Genomic DNA, 20,183 nt, shown 5'->3' with positions numbered 1-20,183 from the left:
CTGCTTTTAATGATGACGCTGCGGAGAGGAGGAGGCATAAATACATATACAGTTCCATTCTCTGTGTGTGTGTGGGTTGAGAACACATGTTCAAGAGATAGATTAAAGATGGACTTGTTACCTGTCTAATAATAAATGTTGAGCGTGCTTCCTCTCCTGTGGTTTAGAGAAGGAATTAAAGCTAATGGTAATGAACCAGACAGTTAATATCATAAATGACCTCCACCTGCTACACATGACACAACAGCAGTCCCCCCTTTGTCTCAACTGTTTTATTTTTCATAGCTATAGCATTTGTTTCGCTTTTAGCTGTGATGGCATTGCTCTGCCACACACACACGTGCGCGCGTGTGTGTGTCCATGTCAATCCTGTTAAAGCGTGACATGTCCTCTTCTCCATGTCAATTAACAGCACCGCTAAAGAACAACACTGGCGTTAAGGCTAATAACCACGACTGTGATAGGAAAGGCAGGGGGCTCATGGCTAATAACCAGGATAGGGGGTGTGTGATAGGAGAGGCTGGGGGCTCATGGCTAATAACCAGGATAGGGGGTGTGTGATAGGAGAGGCTGGGGGCTCATGGCTAATAACCAGGATAGGGGGTGTGTGATAGGAGAGGCTGGGGGCTCATGGCTAATAACCAGGATAGGGTGTGTGTGATAGGAGAGGCTGGGGGCTCATGGCTAATAACCAGGATAGGGGGTGTGTGATAGGAGAGGCTGGGGGCTCATGGCTAATAACTAGGATAGGGGGTGTGTGATAGGAGAGGCTGGGGGCTCATGGCTAATAACTAGGATAGGGGGTGTGTGATAGGAGAGGCTGGGGGCTCATGGCTAATAACCAGGATAGGGGGTGTGTGATAGGAGAGGCTGGGGGCTCATGGCTAATAACCAGGATAGGGGGTGTGTGATAGGAGAGGCAGGGGGCTCACGGCTAATAACCAGGACAGGGGGTGCGTGATAGGAGAGGCAGGGGGCTCATGGCTAATAACCAGGATAGGGGGTGTGTGATAGGAGAGGCAGGGGGCTCATGGCTAATAACTAGGATAGGGGGTGTGTGATAGGAGAGGCAGGGGGCTCATGGCTAATAACCAGGATAGGGGGTGTGTGATAGGAGAGGCAGGGGGCTCATGGCTAATAACCAGGATAGGGGGTGTGTGATAGGAGAGGCAGGGGGCTCATGGCTAATAACTAGGATAGGGGGTGTGTGATAGGAGAGGCTGGGGGCTCATGGCTAATAACCAGGATAGGGGGTGTGTGATAGGAGAGGCAGGGGGCTCATGGCTAATAACCAGGATAGGGGGTGTGTGATAGGAGAGGCAGGGGCCTCATGGCTAATAACCAGGATAGGGGGTGTGTGATAGGAGAGGCAGGGGGCTCATGGCTAATAACCAGGATAGGGGGTGTGTGATAGGAGAGGCTGGGGGCTCATGGCTAATAACCAGGATAGGGGGTGTGTGATAGAAGAGGGGGGGGGGGGGCTCGTGGCTAATAACCAGGATAGGGGGTGTGTGATAGGAGAGGGGGGGGGGGGGCTCGTGGCTAATAACCAGGATAGGGGGTGTGTGATAGGAGAGGGGGGGGGGGGGCTCGTGGCTAATAGCCAGGATAGGGGGTGTGTGATAGGAGAGGGAGGTTCATTGATTTATCGTTAAACAGAGGACAACAGCTCCATGTCAGTCAGCGTATCTGTCCGCTGTAACAAACAATCTGTGCTCCGACGCGCTTTATTGTAGAGCAGCCAATAACCTTTTCAGATGCTGACCCAGAACACAGGCACTGGAAGAGACCGTGTGTGTGTGTGTGTGTGTGTGTGTGTGTGTGTGTGTGTGTGTGTGTGTGTGTGTGTGTGTGTGTGTGTGTGTGTGTGTGTGTGTGTGTGTGTGTGTGTGTGTGTGTGTGTGTGTGTGTGTGTGTGTGTGTGCGCCAAGGGGGGGTGGATGATGTCAAACATATGTCACCCTTAGACAGGGAGGCGTCGGCTGAGGCAGGATGGAGCGATGGAAGGAGAGGAGGGGGAATGAGGAGTGGGGCAGCAGTATACAGACATACAATGAAAAGGCCATCATGACTGAGACTTCCATTAAAAACAACACAGTGTCACTTATCCCACATTTCCATACCACTCTAAAACCCAAGCTGGGAGAGAAACTACAAACCGAGACGGAGAGAAACTACAAACCAAGCCGGGAGAGAAACTACAAACCAAGCCGGGAGAGACGGAGAGAAACTACAAACCAAGCCGGGAGAGAAACTACAAACCAAGCCGGGAGACAGAGAGAAACTACAAACCAAGCCGGGAGAGACGGAGAGAAACTACAAACCAAGCCGGGAGAGAAACTACAAACCGAGACGGGAGAGACGGAGAGAAACTACAAACCAAGCCGGGAGAGAAACTACAAACCAAGCCGGGAGAGAAACTACAAACCAAGCCGGGAGAGACGGAGAGAAACTACAAACCAAGCCGGGAGAGAAACTACAAACCAAGCCGGGAGAGAAACTACAAACCAAGCCGGGAGAGACGGAGAGAAACTACAAACCAAGCCGGGAGAGACGGAGAGAAACTACAAACCAAGCCGGGAGAGAAACTACAAACCAAGCCGGGAGAGAAACTACAAACCAAGCCGGGAGAGACGGAGAGAAACTACAAACCAAGCCGGGAGAGACTGAGGAAAGAAAGGGAGAAAAAAAGGAGAGAGACATTTTGTGAGAGTATAAAATACATTGAGAGTAAATGTCCCAGTCTTAATTAGTTAGTAGACAACTAATAAAGACTGTGGTAGTAATGGTAGAATGAGAGCCAGGTGGAGGGAGGGAACGAGGAAAGAAGAGGGAGGGAGGACTGGCTTAGGAAGCCCATATTCTGTCCTTAAGGAGCCATAATGGTTTAATGGTGATATTGAGAGCAGAATAGAGTTATTGTCCTAGAAGCTCCACCAGGGTGAGGCTGCCAGGGATTCATGTGGCCAACTTTACACTGTCTTTAAAACCGTTACAATATAACGACTAGCACTACTCACCAGACCCAGACGCTTAGAAACTAACACTCAGTCCTCTTCTCCCCTTCTCTTTTCTGTTGCTTTGGTGTGTTGTGGTGTAATATGCAGGTGTGTTGTGGTGTAATATGGAGGTGTGTTGTGGTGTAATATGGAGGCGTGTTGTGGTGTAATATGGAGGCGTGTTGTGGTGTAATATGGAGGCGTGTTGTGGTGTAATATGGAGGTGTGTTGTGGTGTAATATGGAGGCGTGTTGTGGTGTAATATGGAGGCGTGTTGTGGTGTAATATGGAGGCGTGTTGTGGTGTAATATGGAGGCGTGTTGTGGTGTAATATGGAGGCGTGTTGTGGTGTAATATGGAGGCGTGTTGTGGTGTAATATGGAGGCGTGTTGTGGTGTAGTATGGAGGCGTGTTGTGGTGTAGTATGGAGGCGTGTTGTGGTGTAGTATGGAGGCGTGTTGTGGCGTAATATGGAGGCGTGTTGTGGCGTAATATGGAGGCGTGTTGTGGCGTAACATGGAGGCGTGTTGTGGCGTAACATGGAGGCGTGTTGTGGCGTAACATGGAGGCGTGTTGTGGCGTAACATGGAGGCGTGTTGTGGCGTAATATGGAGGCGTGTTGTGGCGTAATATGGAGGCGTGTTGTGGCGTAGTATGGAGGCGTGTTGTGGCGTAGTATGGAGGCGTGTTGTGGCGTAATATGGAGGCGTGTTGTGGCGTAATATGGAGGCGTGTTGTGGCGTAATATGGAGGCGTGTTGTGGCGTAATATGGAGGCGTGTTGTGGCGTATTATGGAGGCGTGTTGTGGCGTAATATGGAGGCGTGTTGTGGCGTAATATGGAGGCGTGTTGTGGTGTAATATGGAGGTGAGGCGTGTTGTGGCGTATTATGGAGGTGTGTTGTGGTGTAATATGGAGGCGTGGTGTAATATGGAGGTGAGGCGTGTTGTGGTGTATTATGGAGGCGTGTTGTGGTGTATTATGGAGGCGTGTTGTGGTGTAATATGCAGGTGTGTTGTGGTGTAGTATGGAGGCGTGTTGTGGTGTAATGTAGTATGGAGGCGTGTTGTGGTGTAATGTAGTATGGAGGCGTGTTGTGGTGTGATGTAGTATGGAGGCGTGTTGTGGTGTGATGTAGTATGGAGGCGTGGTGTGGTGTAGTATGGAGGCGTGGCGTGGTGTGATGTAGTATGGAGGCGTGTTGTGTTGTGATGTAGTATGGAGGCGTGTTGTGTTGTGGTGTAGTATGGAGGCGTGGTGTGGTGTAGTATGGAGGCGTGTTGTGGTGTAGTATGGAGGCGTGGGGTGGTGTAGTATGGAGGCGTGGGGTGGTGTAGTATGGAGGCGTGGGGTGTAGTATGGAGGCGTGTTGTGGTGTAGTATGGAGGCGTGGGGTGGTGTAGTATGGAGGCGTGTTGTGGTGTAGTATGGAGGCGTGTTGTGGTGTAGTATGGAGGCGTGTTGTGGTGTAGTATGGAGGCGTGTTGTGGTGTAGTATGGAGGCGTGTTGTGGTGTAGTATGGAGGCGTGTTGTGGTGTAGTATGGAGGCGTGTTGTGGTGTAGTATGGAGGCGTGTTGTGGTGTAGTATGGAGGCGTGTTGTGGTGTAGTATGGAGGCGTGTTGTGGTGTAGTATGGAGGCGTGTTGTGGTGTAATGTAGTATGGAGGCGTGTTGTGGTGTAATGTAGTATGGAGGCGTGTTGTGGTGTAATGTAGTATGGAGGCGTGTTGTGGTGTGATGTAGTATGGAGGCGTGTTGTGGTGTGATGTAGTATGGAGGCGTGGTGTGATGTAGTATGGAGGCGTGTTGTGGTGTAGTATGGAGGCGTGGCGTGGTGTGATGTAATATGGAGGCGTGTTGTGTTGTGGTGTAGTATGGAGGCGTGTTGTGGTGTAGTATGGAGGCGTGTTGTGGTGTAATATGGAGGCGTGTTGTGGTGTAATATGGAGGCGTGTTGTGGTGTAATATGGAGGCGTGTTGTGGTGTAATATGGAGGCGTGTTGTGGTGTGGTGTAATATGGAGGCGTGTTGTGGTGTAATATGGAGGTGAGGCGTGTTGTGGCGTAATATGGAGGCGTGTTGTGGCGTAATATGGAGGCGTGTTGTGGCGTATTATGGAGGCGTGTTGTGGTGTAATATGGAGGCGTGTTGTGGTGTAATATGCAGGTGTGTTGTGGTGTAATATGCAGGTGTGTTGTGGTGTAATATGGAGGCGTGTTGTGGTGTAATATGGAGGTGTGTTGTGGTGTAATATGGAGGGGTGTTGTGGTGTGATGTAGTAAGAGGCGTGTTGTGGTGTAGTATGGAGGCGTGTTGTGGTGTAGTATGGAGGCGTGTTGTGGTGTTGTGTAATATGGAGGCGTGTTGTGGTGTGGTGTAATATGGAGGCGTGTTGTGATGTAGTATGGAGGCGTGTTGTGGTGTAATATGGAGGCGTGGTGTAATATGGAGGCGTGTTGTGGCGTAATATGGAGGCGTGTTGTGGTGTAATATGGAGGCGTGTTGTGGCGTAATATGGAGACGTGTTGTGGCGTAATATGGAGACGTGTTGTGGTGTAATATGGAGGCGTGTTGTGGTGTAATATGGAGGCGTGTTGTGGTGTAATATGGAGGCGTGTTGTGGTGTAGTATGGAGGCGTGTTGTGGTGTAGTATGGAGGCGTGTTGTGGTGTGGTGTAATATGGAGGCGTGTTGTGGTGTAATATGGAGGCGTGTTGTGGTGTGGTGTAATATGGAGGCGTGTTGTGGTGTAATATGGAGGCGTGTTGTGGTGTAATATGGAGGCGTATTGTGGTGTAATATGGAGGCGTGTTGTGGCGTAATATGGAGGCGTGTTGTGGCGTAATATGGAGGCGTGTTGTGGTGTAATATGGAGGCGTGTTGTGGTGTAATATGGAGGCGTGTTGTGGTGTAATATGGAGGCGTGTTGTGGTGTAATATGGAGGCGTGTTGTGGTGTGGTGTAATATGGAGGCGTGTTGTGGTGTAATATGGAGGCGTGTTGTGGTGTGGTGTAATATGGAGGCGTGTTGTGGTGTGGTGTAATATGGAGGCGTGTTGTGGTGTGGTGTAATATGGAGGCGTGTTGTGGTGTGGTGTAATATGGAGGCGTGTTGTGGTGTAGTATGGAGGCGTGGGGTGGTGTAGTATGGAGGCGTGGGGTGGTGTAGTATGGAGGCGTGGGGTGTAGTATGGAGGCGTGGGGTGGTGTAGTATGGAGGCGTGTTGTGGTGTAGTATGGAGGCGTGGGGTGGTGTAGTATGGAGGCGTGGGGTGGTGTAGTATGGAGGCGTGGGGTGGTGTAGTATGGAGGCGTGGGGTGGTGTAGTATGGAGGCGTGTTGTGGTGTAGTATGGAGGCGTGTTGTGGTGTAGTATGGAGGCGTGTTGTGGTGTAGTATGGAGGCGTGTTGTGGTGTAGTATGGAGGCGTGTTGTGGTGTAGTATGGAGGCGTGTTGTGGTGTAGTATGGAGGCGTGTTGTGGTGTAGTATGGAGGCGTGTTGTGGTGTAGTATGGAGGCGTGTTGTGGTGTAGTATGGAGGCGTGTTGTGGTGTAGTATGGAGGCGTGTTGTGGTGTAGTATGGAGGCGTGTTGTGGTGTAGTATGGAGGCGTGTTGTGGTGTAATGTAGTATGGAGGCGTGTTGTGGTGTAATGTAGTATGGAGGCGTGTTGTGGTGTGATGTAGTATGGAGGCGTGGTGTGATGTAATATGGAGGCGTGTTGTGGTGTAGTATGGAGGCGTGTTGTGGTGTAGTATGGAGGCGTGTTGTGGTGTGGTGTAATATGGAGGCGTGTTGTGGTGTAGTATGGAGGCGTGTTGTGGTGTAATATGGAGGCGTGTTGTGGTGTAATATGGAGGCGTGTTGTGGTGTAATATGGAGGCGTGTTGTGGCGTATTATGGAGGCGTGTTGTGGCGTATTATGGAGGCGTGTTGTGGCGTAATATGGAGGCGTGTTGTGGCGTAATATGGAGGCGTGTTGTGGTGTAATATGGAGGCGTGTTGTGGCGTAATATGGAGGCGTGTTGTGGCGTATTATGGAGGTGTGTTGTGGTGTAATATGGAGGCGTGTTGTGGTGTAATATGGAGGTGAGGCGTGTTGTGGTGTATTATGGAGGCGTGTTGTGGTGTAATATGCAGGTGTGTTGTGGTGTAATATGCAGGTGTGTTGTGGTGTAATATGGAGGTGTGTTGTGGTGTAATATGGAGGTGTGTTGTGGTGTAATATGGAGGGGTGTTGTGGTGTGATGTAGTATGGAGGCGTGTTGTGGTGTAGTATGGAGGCGTGTTGTGGTGTTGTGTAATATGGAGGCGTGTTGTGGTGTAATATGGAGGTGAGGCGTGTTGTGGTGTATTATGGAGGCGTGTTGTGGTGTAATATGGAGGTGTGTTGTGGTGTAATATGCAGGTGTGTTGTGGTGTAATATGGAGGTGTGTTGTGGTGTAATATGGAGGTGTGTTGTGGTGTAATATGGAGGGGTGTTGTGGTGTGATGTAGTATGGAGGCGTGTTGTGGTGTAGTATGGAGGCGTGTTGTGGTGTTGTGTAATATGGAGGCGTGTTGTGGTGTGGTGTAATATGGAGGCGTGTTGTGGTGTAGTATGGAGGCGTGTTGTGGTGTAATATGGAGGCGTGGTGTAATATGGAGGCGTGTTGTGGCGTAATATGGAGGTGTGTTGTGGCGTAATATGGAGGCGTGTTGTGGTGTAATATGGAGGCGTGTTGTGGTGTAATATGGAGGCGTGTTGTGGCGTAATATGGAGACGTGTTGTGGCGTAATATGGAGGCGTGTTGTGGCGTAGTATGGAGGCGTGTTGTGGTGTAGTATGGAGGCGTGGTGTGGTGTAATATGGAGGCTTGTTGTGGTGTAATATGGAGGCGTGTTGTGGTGTAATATGGAGGTGTGTTGTGGTGTAATATGGAGGCGTGGTGTGGTGTAATATGGAGGCGTGGTGTGGTGTAATATGGAGGCGTGGTGTGGTGTAATATGGAGGCGTGTTGTGGTGTAATATGGAGGCGTGTTGTGGCGTAATATGGAGGCGTGTTGTGGCGTAATATGGAGGCGTGTTGTGGCGTAATATGGAGGCGTGTTGTGGCGTAATATGGAGGCGTGTTGTGGCGTAATATGGAGGCGTGTTGTGGTGTAATATGGAGGCGTGTTGTGGCGTAATATGGAAGCGTGTTGTGGTGTAATATGGAGGCGTGTTGTGGTGTAATATGGAGGCGTGGTGTGGTGTAATATGGAGGCGTGTTGTGGTGTAATATGGAGGTGAGGCGTGTTGTGGTGTATTATGGAGGCGTGTTGTGGTGTAATATGCAGGTGTGTTGTGGTGTAATATGCAGGTGTGTTGTGGTGTAATATGGAGGTGTGTTGTGGTGTAATATGGAGGGGTGTTGTGGTGTGATGTAGTATGGAGGCGTGTTGTGGTGTAGTATGGAGGCGTGTTGTGGTGTTGTGTAATATGGAGGCGTGTTGTGGTGTGGTGTAATATGGAGGCGTGTTGTGGTGTAGTATGGAGGCGTGTTGTGGTGTAATATGGAGGCGTGGTGTAATATGGAGGCGTGTTGTGGCGTAATATGGAAGCGTGTTGTGGTGTAATATGGAGGCGTGTTGTGGTGTAATATGGAGGCGTGGTGTGGTGTAATATGGAGGCGTGTTGTGGTGTAATATGGAGGTGAGGCGTGTTGTGGTGTATTATGGAGGCGTGTTGTGGTGTAATATGCAGGTGTGTTGTGGTGTAATATGCAGGTGTGTTGTGGTGTAATATGGAGGTGTGTTGTGGTGTAATATGGAGGGGTGTTGTGGTGTGATGTAGTATGGAGGCGTGTTGTGGTGTAGTATGGAGGCGTGGTGTTGTGTAATATGGAGGCGTGTTGTGGTGTGGTGTAATATGGAGGCGTGTTGTGGTGTAGTATGGAGGCGTGTTGTGGTGTAATATGGAGGCGTGGTGTAATATGGAGGCGTGTTGTGGCGTAATATGGAGGCGTGTTGTGGCGTAATATGGAGGCGTGTTGTGGTGTAATATGGAGGCGTGTTGTGGCGTAATATGGAGACGTGTTGTGGCGTAATATGGAGGCGTGTTGTGGCGTAGTATGGAGGCGTGTTGTGGTGTAGTATGGAGGCGTGTTGTGGTGTGGTGTAATATGGAGGCTTGTTGTGGTGTAATATGGAGGCGTGTTGTGGTGTAATATGGAGGTGTGTTGTGGTGTAATATGGAGGCGTGGTGTAATATGGAGGCGTGGTGTGGTGTAATATGGAGGCGTGGTGTGGTGTAATATGGAGGCGTGGTGTGGTGTAGTATGGAGGCGTGTTGTGGTGTAGTATGGAGGCGTGTTGTGGTGTAATGTAGTATGGAGGCGTGTTGTGGTGTAATGTAGTATGGAGGCGTGTTGTGGTGTAATGTAGTATGGAGGCGTGTTGTGGTTTAATGTAGTATGGAGGCGTGTTGTGGTGTAATGTAGTATGGAGGCGTGTTGTGATGTAGTATGGAGGCGTGTTGTGGTGTAGTATGGAGGCGTGGCGTGGTGTGATGTAATATGGAGGCGTGTTGGGTTGTGGTGTAGTATGGAGGCGTGTTGTGGTGTAGTATGGAGGCGTGTTGTGGTGTAGTATGGAGGCGTGTTGTGGCGTAGTATGGAGGCGTGTTGTGGCGTAATATGGAGGCGTGTTGTGGCGTAATATGGAGGCGTGTTGTGGCGTAATATGGAAGCGTGTTGTGGTGTAATATGGAGGCGTGTTGTGGTGTAATATGGAGGCGTGGTGTGGTGTAATATGGAGGCGTGTTGTGGTGTAATATGGAGGTGAGGCGTGTTGTGGTGTATTATGGAGGCGTGTTGTGGTGTAATATGCAGGTGTGTTGTGGTGTAATATGCAGGTGTGTTGTGGTGTAATATGGAGGTGTGTTGTGGTGTAATATGGAGGGGTGTTGTGGTGTGATGTAGTATGGAGGCGTGTTGTGGTGTAGTATGGAGGCGTGGTGTTGTGTAATATGGAGGCGTGTTGTGGTGTGGTGTAATATGGAGGCGTGTTGTGGTGTAGTATGGAGGCGTGTTGTGGTGTAATATGGAGGCGTGGTGTAATATGGAGGCGTGTTGTGGCGTAATATGGAAGCGTGTTGTGGTGTAATATGGAGGCGTGTTGTGGTGTAATATGGAGGCGTGGTGTGGTGTAATATGGAGGCGTGTTGTGGTGTAATATGGAGGTGAGGCGTGTTGTGGTGTATTATGGAGGCGTGTTGTGGTGTAATATGCAGGTGTGTTGTGGTGTAATATGCAGGTGTGTTGTGGTGTAATATGGAGGTGTGTTGTGGTGTAATATGGAGGGGTGTTGTGGTGTGATGTAGTATGGAGGCGTGTTGTGGTGTAGTATGGAGGCGTGGTGTTGTGTAATATGGAGGCGTGTTGTGGTGTGGTGTAATATGGAGGCGTGTTGTGGTGTAGTATGGAGGCGTGTTGTGGTGTAATATGGAGGCGTGGTGTAATATGGAGGCGTGTTGTGGCGTAATATGGAGGCGTGTTGTGGCGTAATATGGAGGCGTGTTGTGGTGTAATATGGAGGCGTGTTGTGGCGTAATATGGAGACGTGTTGTGGCGTAATATGGAGGCGTGTTGTGGCGTAGTATGGAGGCGTGTTGTGGTGTAGTATGGAGGCGTGTTGTGGTGTGGTGTAATATGGAGGCTTGTTGTGGTGTAATATGGAGGCGTGTTGTGGTGTAATATGGAGGTGTGTTGTGGTGTAATATGGAGGCGTGGTGTGGTGTAATATGGAGGCGTGGTGTGGTGTAATATGGAGGCGTGGTGTGGTGTAATATGGAGGCGTGGTGTGGTGTAGTATGGAGGCGTGTTGTGGTGTAGTATGGAGGCGTGTTGTGGTGTAATGTAGTATGGAGGCGTGTTGTGGTGTAATGTAGTATGGAGGCGTGTTGTGGTGTAATGTAGTATGGAGGCGTGTTGTGGTGTAATGTAGTATGGAGGCGTGTTGTGGTGTAATGTAGTATGGAGGCGTGTTGTGATGTAGTATGGAGGCGTGTTGTGGTGTAGTATGGAGGCGTGGCGTGGTGTGATGTAATATGGAGGCGTGTTGTGTTGTGGTGTAGTATGGAGGCGTGTTGTGGTGTAGTATGGAGGCGTGTTGTGGTGTAATATGGAGGCGTGTTGTGGCGTAATATGGAGGCGTGTTGTGGCGTAATATGGAGGCGTGTTGTGGCGTAATATGGAGGCGTGTTGTGGCGTATTATGGAGGCGTGTTGTGGCGTAATATGGAGGCGTGTTGTGGCGTAATATGGAGGTGAGGCGTGTTGTGGTGTAATATGGAGGCGTGTTGTGGCGTAATATGGAGGCGTGTTGTGGCGTATTATGGAGGTGTGTTGTGGTGTAATATGGAGGCGTGTTGTGGTGTAATATGGAGGTGAGGCGTGTTGTGGTGTATTATGGAGGCGTGTTGTGGTGTATTATGGAGGCGTGTTGTGGTGTAATATGCAGGTGTGTTGTGGTGTAATATGCAGGTGTGTTGTGGTGTAATATGGAGGTGTGTTGTGGTGTAATATGGAGGTGTGTTGTGGTGTAATATGGAGGTGTGTTGTGGTGTAATATGGAGGGGTGTTGTGGTGTGATGTAGTATGGAGGCGTGTTGTGGTGTAGTATGGAGGCGTGTTGTGGTGTTGTGTAATATGGAGGCGTGTTGTGGTGTAATATGGAGGTGAGGCGTGTTGTGGTGTAATATGCAGGTGTGTTGTGGTGTAATATGGAGGTGTGTTGTGGTGTAATATGGAGGTGTGTTGTGGTGTAATATGGAGGGGTGTTGTGGTGTGATGTAGTATGGAGGCGTGTTGTGGTGTAGTATGGAGGCGTGGTGTTGTGTAATATGGAGGCGTGTTGTGGTGTGGTGTAATATGGAGGCGTGTTGTGGTGTAGTATGGAGGCGTGTTGTGGTGTAATATGGAGGCGTGGTGTAATATGGAGGCGTGTTGTGGCGTAATATGGAGGCGTGTTGTGGCGTAATATGGAGGCGTGTTGTGGCGTAATATGGAGGCGTGTTGTGGCGTAATATGGAGGCGTGTTGTGGCGTAATATGGAGACGTGTTGTGGCGTAATATGGAGGCGTGTTGTGGTGTAGTATGGAGGCGTGTTGTGGTGTAGTATGGAGGCGTGTTGTGGTGTGGTGTAATATGGAGGCGTGTTGTGGTGTAATATGGAGGCGTGTTGTGGTGTAATATGGAGGCGTGTTGTGGTGTAATATGGAGGCGTGGTGTGGTGTAATATGGAGGCGTGGTGTGGTGTAATATGGAGGCGTGGTGTGGTGTAATATGGAGGCGTGGTGTGGTGTAATATGGAGGCGTGTTGTGGTGTGGTGTAATATGGAGGCGTGTTGTGGTGTAGTATGGAGGCGTGTTGTGGTGTAGTATGGAGGCGTGTTGTGGTGTAGTATGGAGGCGTGTTGTGGTGTAGTATGGAGGCGTGGGGTGGAGGTGTGATGTGGAAGTGTGTTGGTTCACCTGAGGATGTCACACCTTATACCTTACTGAATACTCATCACTCTGTCACGTGATGTGCTGCGCTCTGACATCCTGTAGTTATTGGTCCTTCTACGTAGTACTGTCTTCATCCCTTGCTTCTGGAGGCAGAGTGCTGTTAAATGACTGGGGAAGTGTGTGTTTGTGTCAACGAGGTTTAGGTGCTCCTTGGCCACCACTTGTCCTCCTCTTTCTTCCATGTTAGCGGCATGATTAAGGATAGGAGGGGTAAACATCAATACTGCATTAGGCAGCATTTCCCAGTCCTCCACCTAACCAGCCATTAACACTGAGAGATGGAGAAGAGAGAGACAGGCTCTGGGTTCAACATGGGTCACCAGCTCTCTCTTTCTATTACACTCACTCTCCCTCTTTCTCTCTCTCTTTTATTACAACATCTGTCTCTCGGTCACTGTATCACTATATCAGCAGCAACAAACAAAACAAAGCACCCATGAGGCGTCTCCCGGTCACGGCCAGGGCTGTGACACAGCCTGGGATCCAACCCGGGTCTGTAGTGATGCCTCAAGCACTACTCAGGAGCCCCAGTATCTCTGTTTCACATGCTCACTTTCTCTTTCCTTTCATTCTTTTTCTATTGGCCTACCAGTATCATTCTTTTTCTATTGGCCTACCAGTATCAATCTTTTTCTATTGGCCTACCAGTATCATTCTTTTTCTATTTTTTCTACCAGTATCATTCTTTTTCTATTGGCCTACCAGTATCATTCTTTTTCTATTGGCCTACCAGTATCATTCTTTTTCTATTGGCCTACCAGTATCATTCTTTTTCTATTGGCCTACCAGTATCAATCTTTTTCTATTGGCCTACCAGTATCAATCTTTTTCTATTGGCCTACCAGTATCAATCTTTTTCTATTGGCCTACCAGTATCAATCTTTTTCTATTGGCCTACCAGTATCATTCTTTTTCTATTGGCCTACCAGTATCATTCTTTTTCTATTGGCCTACCAGTATCATTCTTTTTCTATTGGCCTACCAGTATCAATCTTTTTCTATTGGCCTACCAGTATCATTCTTTTTCTATTGGCCTACCAGTATCTCTCTCTGTACCTCTGTACCACTACACCAAACCCCCCCCTTTCTTTCGTTTTTCCCTACCATTCCCTTACCTTTCTACCCTTTCACCACTCCCACACCCTTCTTCTCTCTCTCCATTGTTTTCCTCCTTTTCTCTTTAACTAACCTCCTCTCTTCTGTTCCAGGTTGGGTCTGGACCCTAAACTGCTGGCCCAGATCCTGAACATGTCATCAGGCAGGTGCTGGTCCAGTGACTCGTATAACCCAGTGCCAGGTGTCATGGAGGGAGTCCCCTCTGGGAACAACTACCAGGGAGGCTTTGGAACCACGCTCATGGCCAAGGTCTGTTCTGTTCTATGCTAGCTGGATTATGTCTGTCTGGATGTGTTTGTTCGTCCGTCTGTTTATCCCTCCCTTTTCATCTCTCCTTCTTTCTCTATCAAGATTGGTTTGCTTATTTCTCTTTACATTTTGTTCCTCTTCATCTCTCTCTTGATCTCACTCCTCCCTTCTGTGCTCTCTCGTCTACTCTGCTTCACATAAAGTCACATCTAACATCCCCATCTCTCTCTCCTGTAAGGACCTGGGTCTGGCCCAGCACACAGCCACCAACACTAAGACCCCTGTCCCCCTGGGCTCTCTGGCCCATCAGATCTACCGGGTCATGTGTGCCCGCGGCTACGCCAACAAGGACTTCTCCTCTGTGTTCCAGTTCCTACGTGAACAGGAGGAGGAGCCAGAAAAGAAGGGGGACTAGAACCCCTTACCTTATCCCCCCAGCACACCCCTACTTCCCACCCGTACAACACACCCACACCCCTGCCTTTACCTGAGGAGAGAATTGGTTTCAGAGAGGTATGAGAACTTGAGATGGAAGTTGTTCTTTACTGCTGATCTAGGGTCAGGTATGATTTCATCCCCCTAATGGTTAAGGTTAGGACTGGGGGTAGGTTAGGGCAGCCTCTACTTCCCCTGGCCAGGGAGGGGGCAGGGGGGTACCCGTGGTCTAACACAACGTGTCGAGGGGATGACGTACGTAGGTTTAAAAGATGACGTTTGACAGATCAGATCATGTGCATAACGTTGTACTTCCTGTTCTTTGTGTCGGGTTGTTTTTCTTGCCGGGAGTTTGTCTGTTACATGTGTTACAACCCATGATCCTGCCTCTTTGTCAGAGATGAGAAGAAAACCCTGAAACAAGCAGGAAATAGCAACGCAGCAGCTCCTGCTCCAGGGCTCTGGGGTTTAGACTGGATCAGAGATGCAGATGTAGACTGACCACGTCCCACCTGTTCAGCAGTAGCCTGAAATAATGAGAATAATAATGATGATGATGCTATAGAGCTCAAGACAATTAGGGAAGGGCATACCACTGTCTGAAGACTCTCACATACACACTTGAGCATTCTACACATGATAACCTATATTACATTACTTCATACCATATGGGATCAGACGTTTACTCATTTTGTTACCCGTCTTGTTTTGGGGTTGGGGAGGAGGTAGTTGGTGGGTGGGATTTGGGAGAAGGGGTGTGGTAGGTAGTAGTGGTTCACTGATGTAAACCTCCCATTATTTGTTCCTTCATTATCCATCCATTTATTCATTGTTTTATTCAGTCACGTGTTTTCAACTTGAGCACAGTACTGTTTGTTCCATTTTTTTTGGGGGGGGGGGGGGGGCACATCCCAACATGCTCGCTTCTCTTTATACAGACCCACCACTGTCTGGTACTGTGAGACGCCATTGGTGGCAGCTCCCAGGTCACTATGCACTCTGACCAATCCGTGCGGAGTGGGGCCAGTGAATCCTTTGATATACTTCCTGATGTGATATACCTCTATACTGGAATTACAGCTTCTGTTTTACATCTGTAATTTCATCATCATAACCTCAACAACTGTTCTATTTGTAGCTTTTTTACTGTCCGTCAAAAAAAGATCTATCTTCTGCTCAGTACCTCTCCTGTTGTCGTTTTCTTTCACTTCTCTCTCTCTTCATGATCGGTCTCTCTCTCTCTCCTCTTCACTTGCTCCCTCTTATTTCTGTCTGTGGCTCAGAACATGCAGCATGTCTGTTTAAAGCGCCACTGAGGGTAGGCTCGATCCCAACCTGCGCTGTGTGCATGTACATAATGTATATTTCTTTTGTTGACTGTATTAAAGGAGAACCAGAGAATCCTCGCTGTCACGTTTTTCTTCTCGCTGTATACTAGTACATTAAGAGTATACTAGTACATTAAGAGTATACTAGTACATTAAGAGTGTCTCTGTGTCTCTGTCTGTCTCTCTGTCTGTCTCTTTGTCTGTCTCTCTGTCTGTCTCTCTGTCTCTCTCTGTCTCTCTGTCTGTCTCGCAATTTCAATTTAAGGGGCTTTATTGTCATGGGAAACATGAAATAGATAATAAAAGTTAAATAATCTCTCTCTCTGTCTCTGTCCTCTGAAGACATCCTCCATCACACTACTGTCAGATATAAAGAGGTGCTCTCTAATCTCACGTCTCTGTTTTGCTCTTTATAAAAAATATAAAATGTTTAAAGTAAGGCTCATGTTGGCTACATGTCGTAATTTAACTGTAATTGTCTTTTTTATAAAAACAAATTCCTGCTACAGCTCTGTCTGACTGGCACAGATGACACCAGCTCAATAAAACACAGCACAAAAAAACACTGAACTGAAAAAATGAATAACCAAGCCATGATTTTTCCCTCCCATTTCATTGTAATGATGGAAATAAGGGCATCATTCTGAGATTAGTGCTTCTATTTCTCCCTGCGTGACACTGGGTGTTACACACTCCTCTGGTAGAGAGCTTGAGAGAACAATGGAACAACAGGCAGGCTGTCGACCACAGGGCTGAGGCCTGGCACAACAGAGCTGTCGTCTCAGGGCCATGGTGAACACAGACGAGGCAGGGACATGCACAGGTCTGACCCTAAACTGGAACCATGAGTAACATAACATTTGCGTTATTTAGAAGACGCTCTTATCCAGAGTAACTTACAGGAGCAATTGGGGTTCAGTGCCTTGCTCAAGGGCAAATCTGCAGATTTTTCACCTTGTCAGCTCGGGGATTCGAACCAGGATAATGTTGCGCACACACGACCCTAACCCCAATTAACCCAAAGCCAAGTCTACGGCAACGCCTAACAAACACACATCAGCATAACCATCCTTAACTCCTGTGACTGAAGAGGATGCCCCTAATAACTCAAAGAACTTCAGTGTCAGCAACCAGAGCTGTCATCTCGTTGCCACGGGGAGCACCGACAGGGCGGAGACCTGACCCTGAACTTGAACTAACATGAATCCAAGCCTACAGCAAGGGTGTGGGTACAGAGAATGCCATTCATAACTCAGAAGGTAACACTTCAGTGTCCGGCTGTTAGCAGTCGCCCAGTGCAGTAGACTTGATCACTTCAGTGTTAAAGGTGGATTTGGACTCACCAGAGAGTCATGGCTAAATCCTACTAGGTCGAAGGAGTTGTACATACAAACATTTCACTCCAGTCCAGTAGAATATGACTGTCCTGGCCAGGGGCCAGTCTGTCTGAGTTCTGTTTACACACCAGTCTAGTCCAGTAGCATATGAGTGTCCTGGCCAGGGGCCAGTCTATCTGTGGTCAGTCTATACCAGTCCAGTCTACATCCTGGTCTAGCAGCACTACTAACCCCCACCTATCTGATTCATATTTGGGTGTTTTAATTTGTCTGTGTTTATGAGCAGGCAGCTGAGTCGGCGGTTTCCTCATTAAGAGGACATGAAAGGGCTCTATAAAGGAGCCATGGTGAGACCGGCCCGCATTCTGACGTCTGTAGGCTAGGGGACGACGTGAAAACGGGACCGGCCCAGACCGGCCTACCACAGTCCCAGATGGCACCCTATTCCCCTATGGGCCCTGGTCAAACGTGCACCATGTAGGGAATAGGGTGGTGTTTGGGACGCCGACCAGTCTGCTCAGCCTGACAGGCACACACCAACATACTATAGTGGGATATGCACCAAGCAGCCAGGCACCACTCCTTTTCAAGGTTTGGATATGTATTGTCTCTGTAGTTATTATTGAGCTGTCTGAGCAGTGGCCTGTATTTGTCTCTGTAGTTATTATTGAGCTGTCTGAGCAGTGGCCTGTATTTGTCTCTGTAGTTATTATTGAGCTGTCTGAGCAGTGGCCTGTATTTGTCTCTGTAGTTATTATTGAGCTGTCTGAGCAGTGGCCTGTATTTGTCTGTAGTTATTATTGAGCTGTCTGAGCAGTGGCCTGTATTTGTCTCTGTAGTTATTATTGAGCTGTCTGAGCAGTGGCCTGTATTTGTCTCTGTAGTTATTATTGAGCTGTCTGAGCAGTGGCCTATATTTGTCTCTGTAGTTATTATTGAGCTGTCTGAGCAGTGGCCTGTATTTGTCTCTGTAGTTATTATTGAGCTGTCTGAGCAGTGGCCTGTATTTGTCTCTGTAGTTATTATTGAGCTGTCTGAGCAGTGGCCTGTATTTGTCTCTGTAGTTATTATTGAGCTGTCTGAGCAGTGGCCTGTATTTGTTTGTCTAAAAACAAGCCCTTGGTTCCATCCTACCACTTAGCTCTGGCCGTTCAGTACTAGATATGCCAAGGTATGATAATGTTTCCACCTGGCCCTCCACTGAGTGATTCACACTATTGTTTTGTAGGGAAAGCTGGAAAAACGCAACCCTGTAGCTCAAGAACGGTTTTCCTTTTGACTCATAGCCTTTCCTGGAAACCCGAATACCCGGTGTGACTCAAATGATCCCTACTAAGTTGCCTCATTGCATGCCCACCGTGTCAGGGGTATCCAGGGCTTGTTGCCCACCATGTCAGGGGTATCAGGGCTTGTTGCCCACCGTGTCAGGGGTATCCAGGGCTTGTTGCCCACCGTGTCAGGGGTATCAGGGCTTGTTGCCCACCATGTCAGGGGTATCCAGGGCTTGTTGCCCACCGTGTCAGGGGTATCCAGGGCTTGTTGCCCACCATGTCAGGGGTATCAGGGCTTGTTGCCCACCGTGTCAGGGGTATCAGGGCTTGTTTCCCACCGTGTCAGGGGTATCCAGGGCTTGTTGCCCACCGTGTCAGGGGTATCCAGGGCTTGTTGCCCACCGTGTCAGGGGTATCCAGGGCTTGTTGCCCACCATGTCAGGGGTATCAGGGCTTGTTGCCCACCGTGTCAGGGGTATCAGGGCTTGTTTCCCACCGTGTCAGGGGTATCCAGGGCTTGTTTCCCACCGTGTCAGGGGTATCCAGGGCTTGTTTCCCACCGTGTCAGGGGTATCCAGGGCTTGTTGCCCACCATGTCAGGGGTATCAGGGCTTGTTGCCCACCATGTCAGGGGTATCCAGGGCTTGTTGCCCACCATGTCAGGGGTATCCAGGGCTTGTTGCCCACCATGTCAGGGGTATCCAGGGCTTGTTGCCCACCGTGTCAGGGGTATCCAGGGCTTGTTGCCCACCATGTCAGGGGTATCAGGGCTTGTTGCCCACCATGTCAGGGGTATCCAGGGCTTGTTGCCCACCATGTCAGGGGTATCCAGGGCTTGTTGCCCACCATGTCAGGGGTATCCAGGGCTTGTTGCCCACCATGTCAGGGGTATCCAGGGCTTGTTGCCCACCATGTCAGGGGTATCCAGGGCTTGTTGCCCACCATGTCAGGGGTATCAGGGCTTGTTGCCCACCATGTCAGGGGTATCCAGGGCTTGTTGCCCACCATGTCAGGGGTATCCAGGGCTTGTTGCCCACCATGTCAGGGGTATCCAAGGCTTGTTGCCCACCGTGTCAGGGGTATCCAGGGCTTGTTGCCCACCATGTCAGGGGTATCAGGGCTTGTTGCCCACCATGTCAGGGGTATCCAGGGCTTGTTGCCCACCATGTCAGGGGTATCCAGGGCTTGTTGCCCACCATGTCAGGGGTATCCAGGGCTTGTTGCCCACCATGTCAGGGGTATCCAGGGCTTGTTGCCCACCATGTCAGGGGTATCAGGGCTTGTTGCCCACCATGTCAGGGGTATCCAGGGCTTGTTGCCCACCATGTCAGGGGTATCCAGGGCTTGTTGCCCACCGTGTCAGGGGTATCCAGGGCTTGTTGCCCACCATGTCAGGGGTATCCAGGGCTTGTTGCCCACCATGTCAGGGGTATCAGGGCTTGTTGCCCACCTTGTCAGGGGTATCAGGGCTTGTTGCCCACCGTGTCAGGGGTATCAGGGCTTGTTTCCCACCGTGTCAGGGGTATCCAGGGCTTGTTGCCCACCGTGTCAGGGGTATCCAGGGCTTGTTGCCCACCGTGTCAGGGGTATCCAGGGCTTGTTGCCCACCGTGTCAGGGGTATCCAGGGCTTGTTGCCCACCGTGTCAGGGGTATCAGGGCTTGTTGCCCACCGTGTCAGGGGTATCAGGGCTTGTTTCCCACCGTGTCAGGGGTATCCAGGGCTTGTTTCCCACCGTGTCAGGGGTATCCAGGGCTTGTTTCCCACCGTGTCAGGGGTATCAGGGCTTGTTTCCTACCGTGTCAGGGGTATCCAGGGCTTGTTGCCCACCATGTCAGGGGTATCAGGGCTTGTTGCCCACCATGTCAGGGGTATCCAGGGCTTGTTGCCCACCATGTCAGGGGTATCCAGGGCTT

At 49.7% G+C, this 20,183-nt stretch overlaps 1 protein-coding gene across 1 annotated transcript in view; it reads left to right on the top strand.

Annotated features, from left to right (window-relative positions):
• Positions 1-15,733, top strand: part of hibadha (3-hydroxyisobutyrate dehydrogenase a) — a 48,086-nt gene extending 32,353 nt beyond the window's left edge. The window contains exons 7-8 of the mRNA XM_071375008.1: positions 13,741-13,897; positions 14,136-15,733. Coding sequence (XP_071231109.1) covers positions 13,741-13,897; positions 14,136-14,312 — 334 coding nt within the window. The 3' untranslated portion in view covers positions 14,313-15,733. The remainder of the gene's footprint in view (positions 1-13,740; positions 13,898-14,135) is intronic.
• Positions 15,734-20,183: the final 4,450 nt, after the last annotated feature.

This window comes from Salvelinus alpinus, chromosome 29, assembly GCF_045679555.1.
Source record: "Salvelinus alpinus chromosome 29, SLU_Salpinus.1, whole genome shotgun sequence".
NCBI lineage: Eukaryota > Metazoa > Chordata > Actinopteri > Salmoniformes > Salmonidae > Salvelinus > Salvelinus alpinus.
This window is presented reverse-complemented; position numbering and strand designations above follow the sequence as displayed.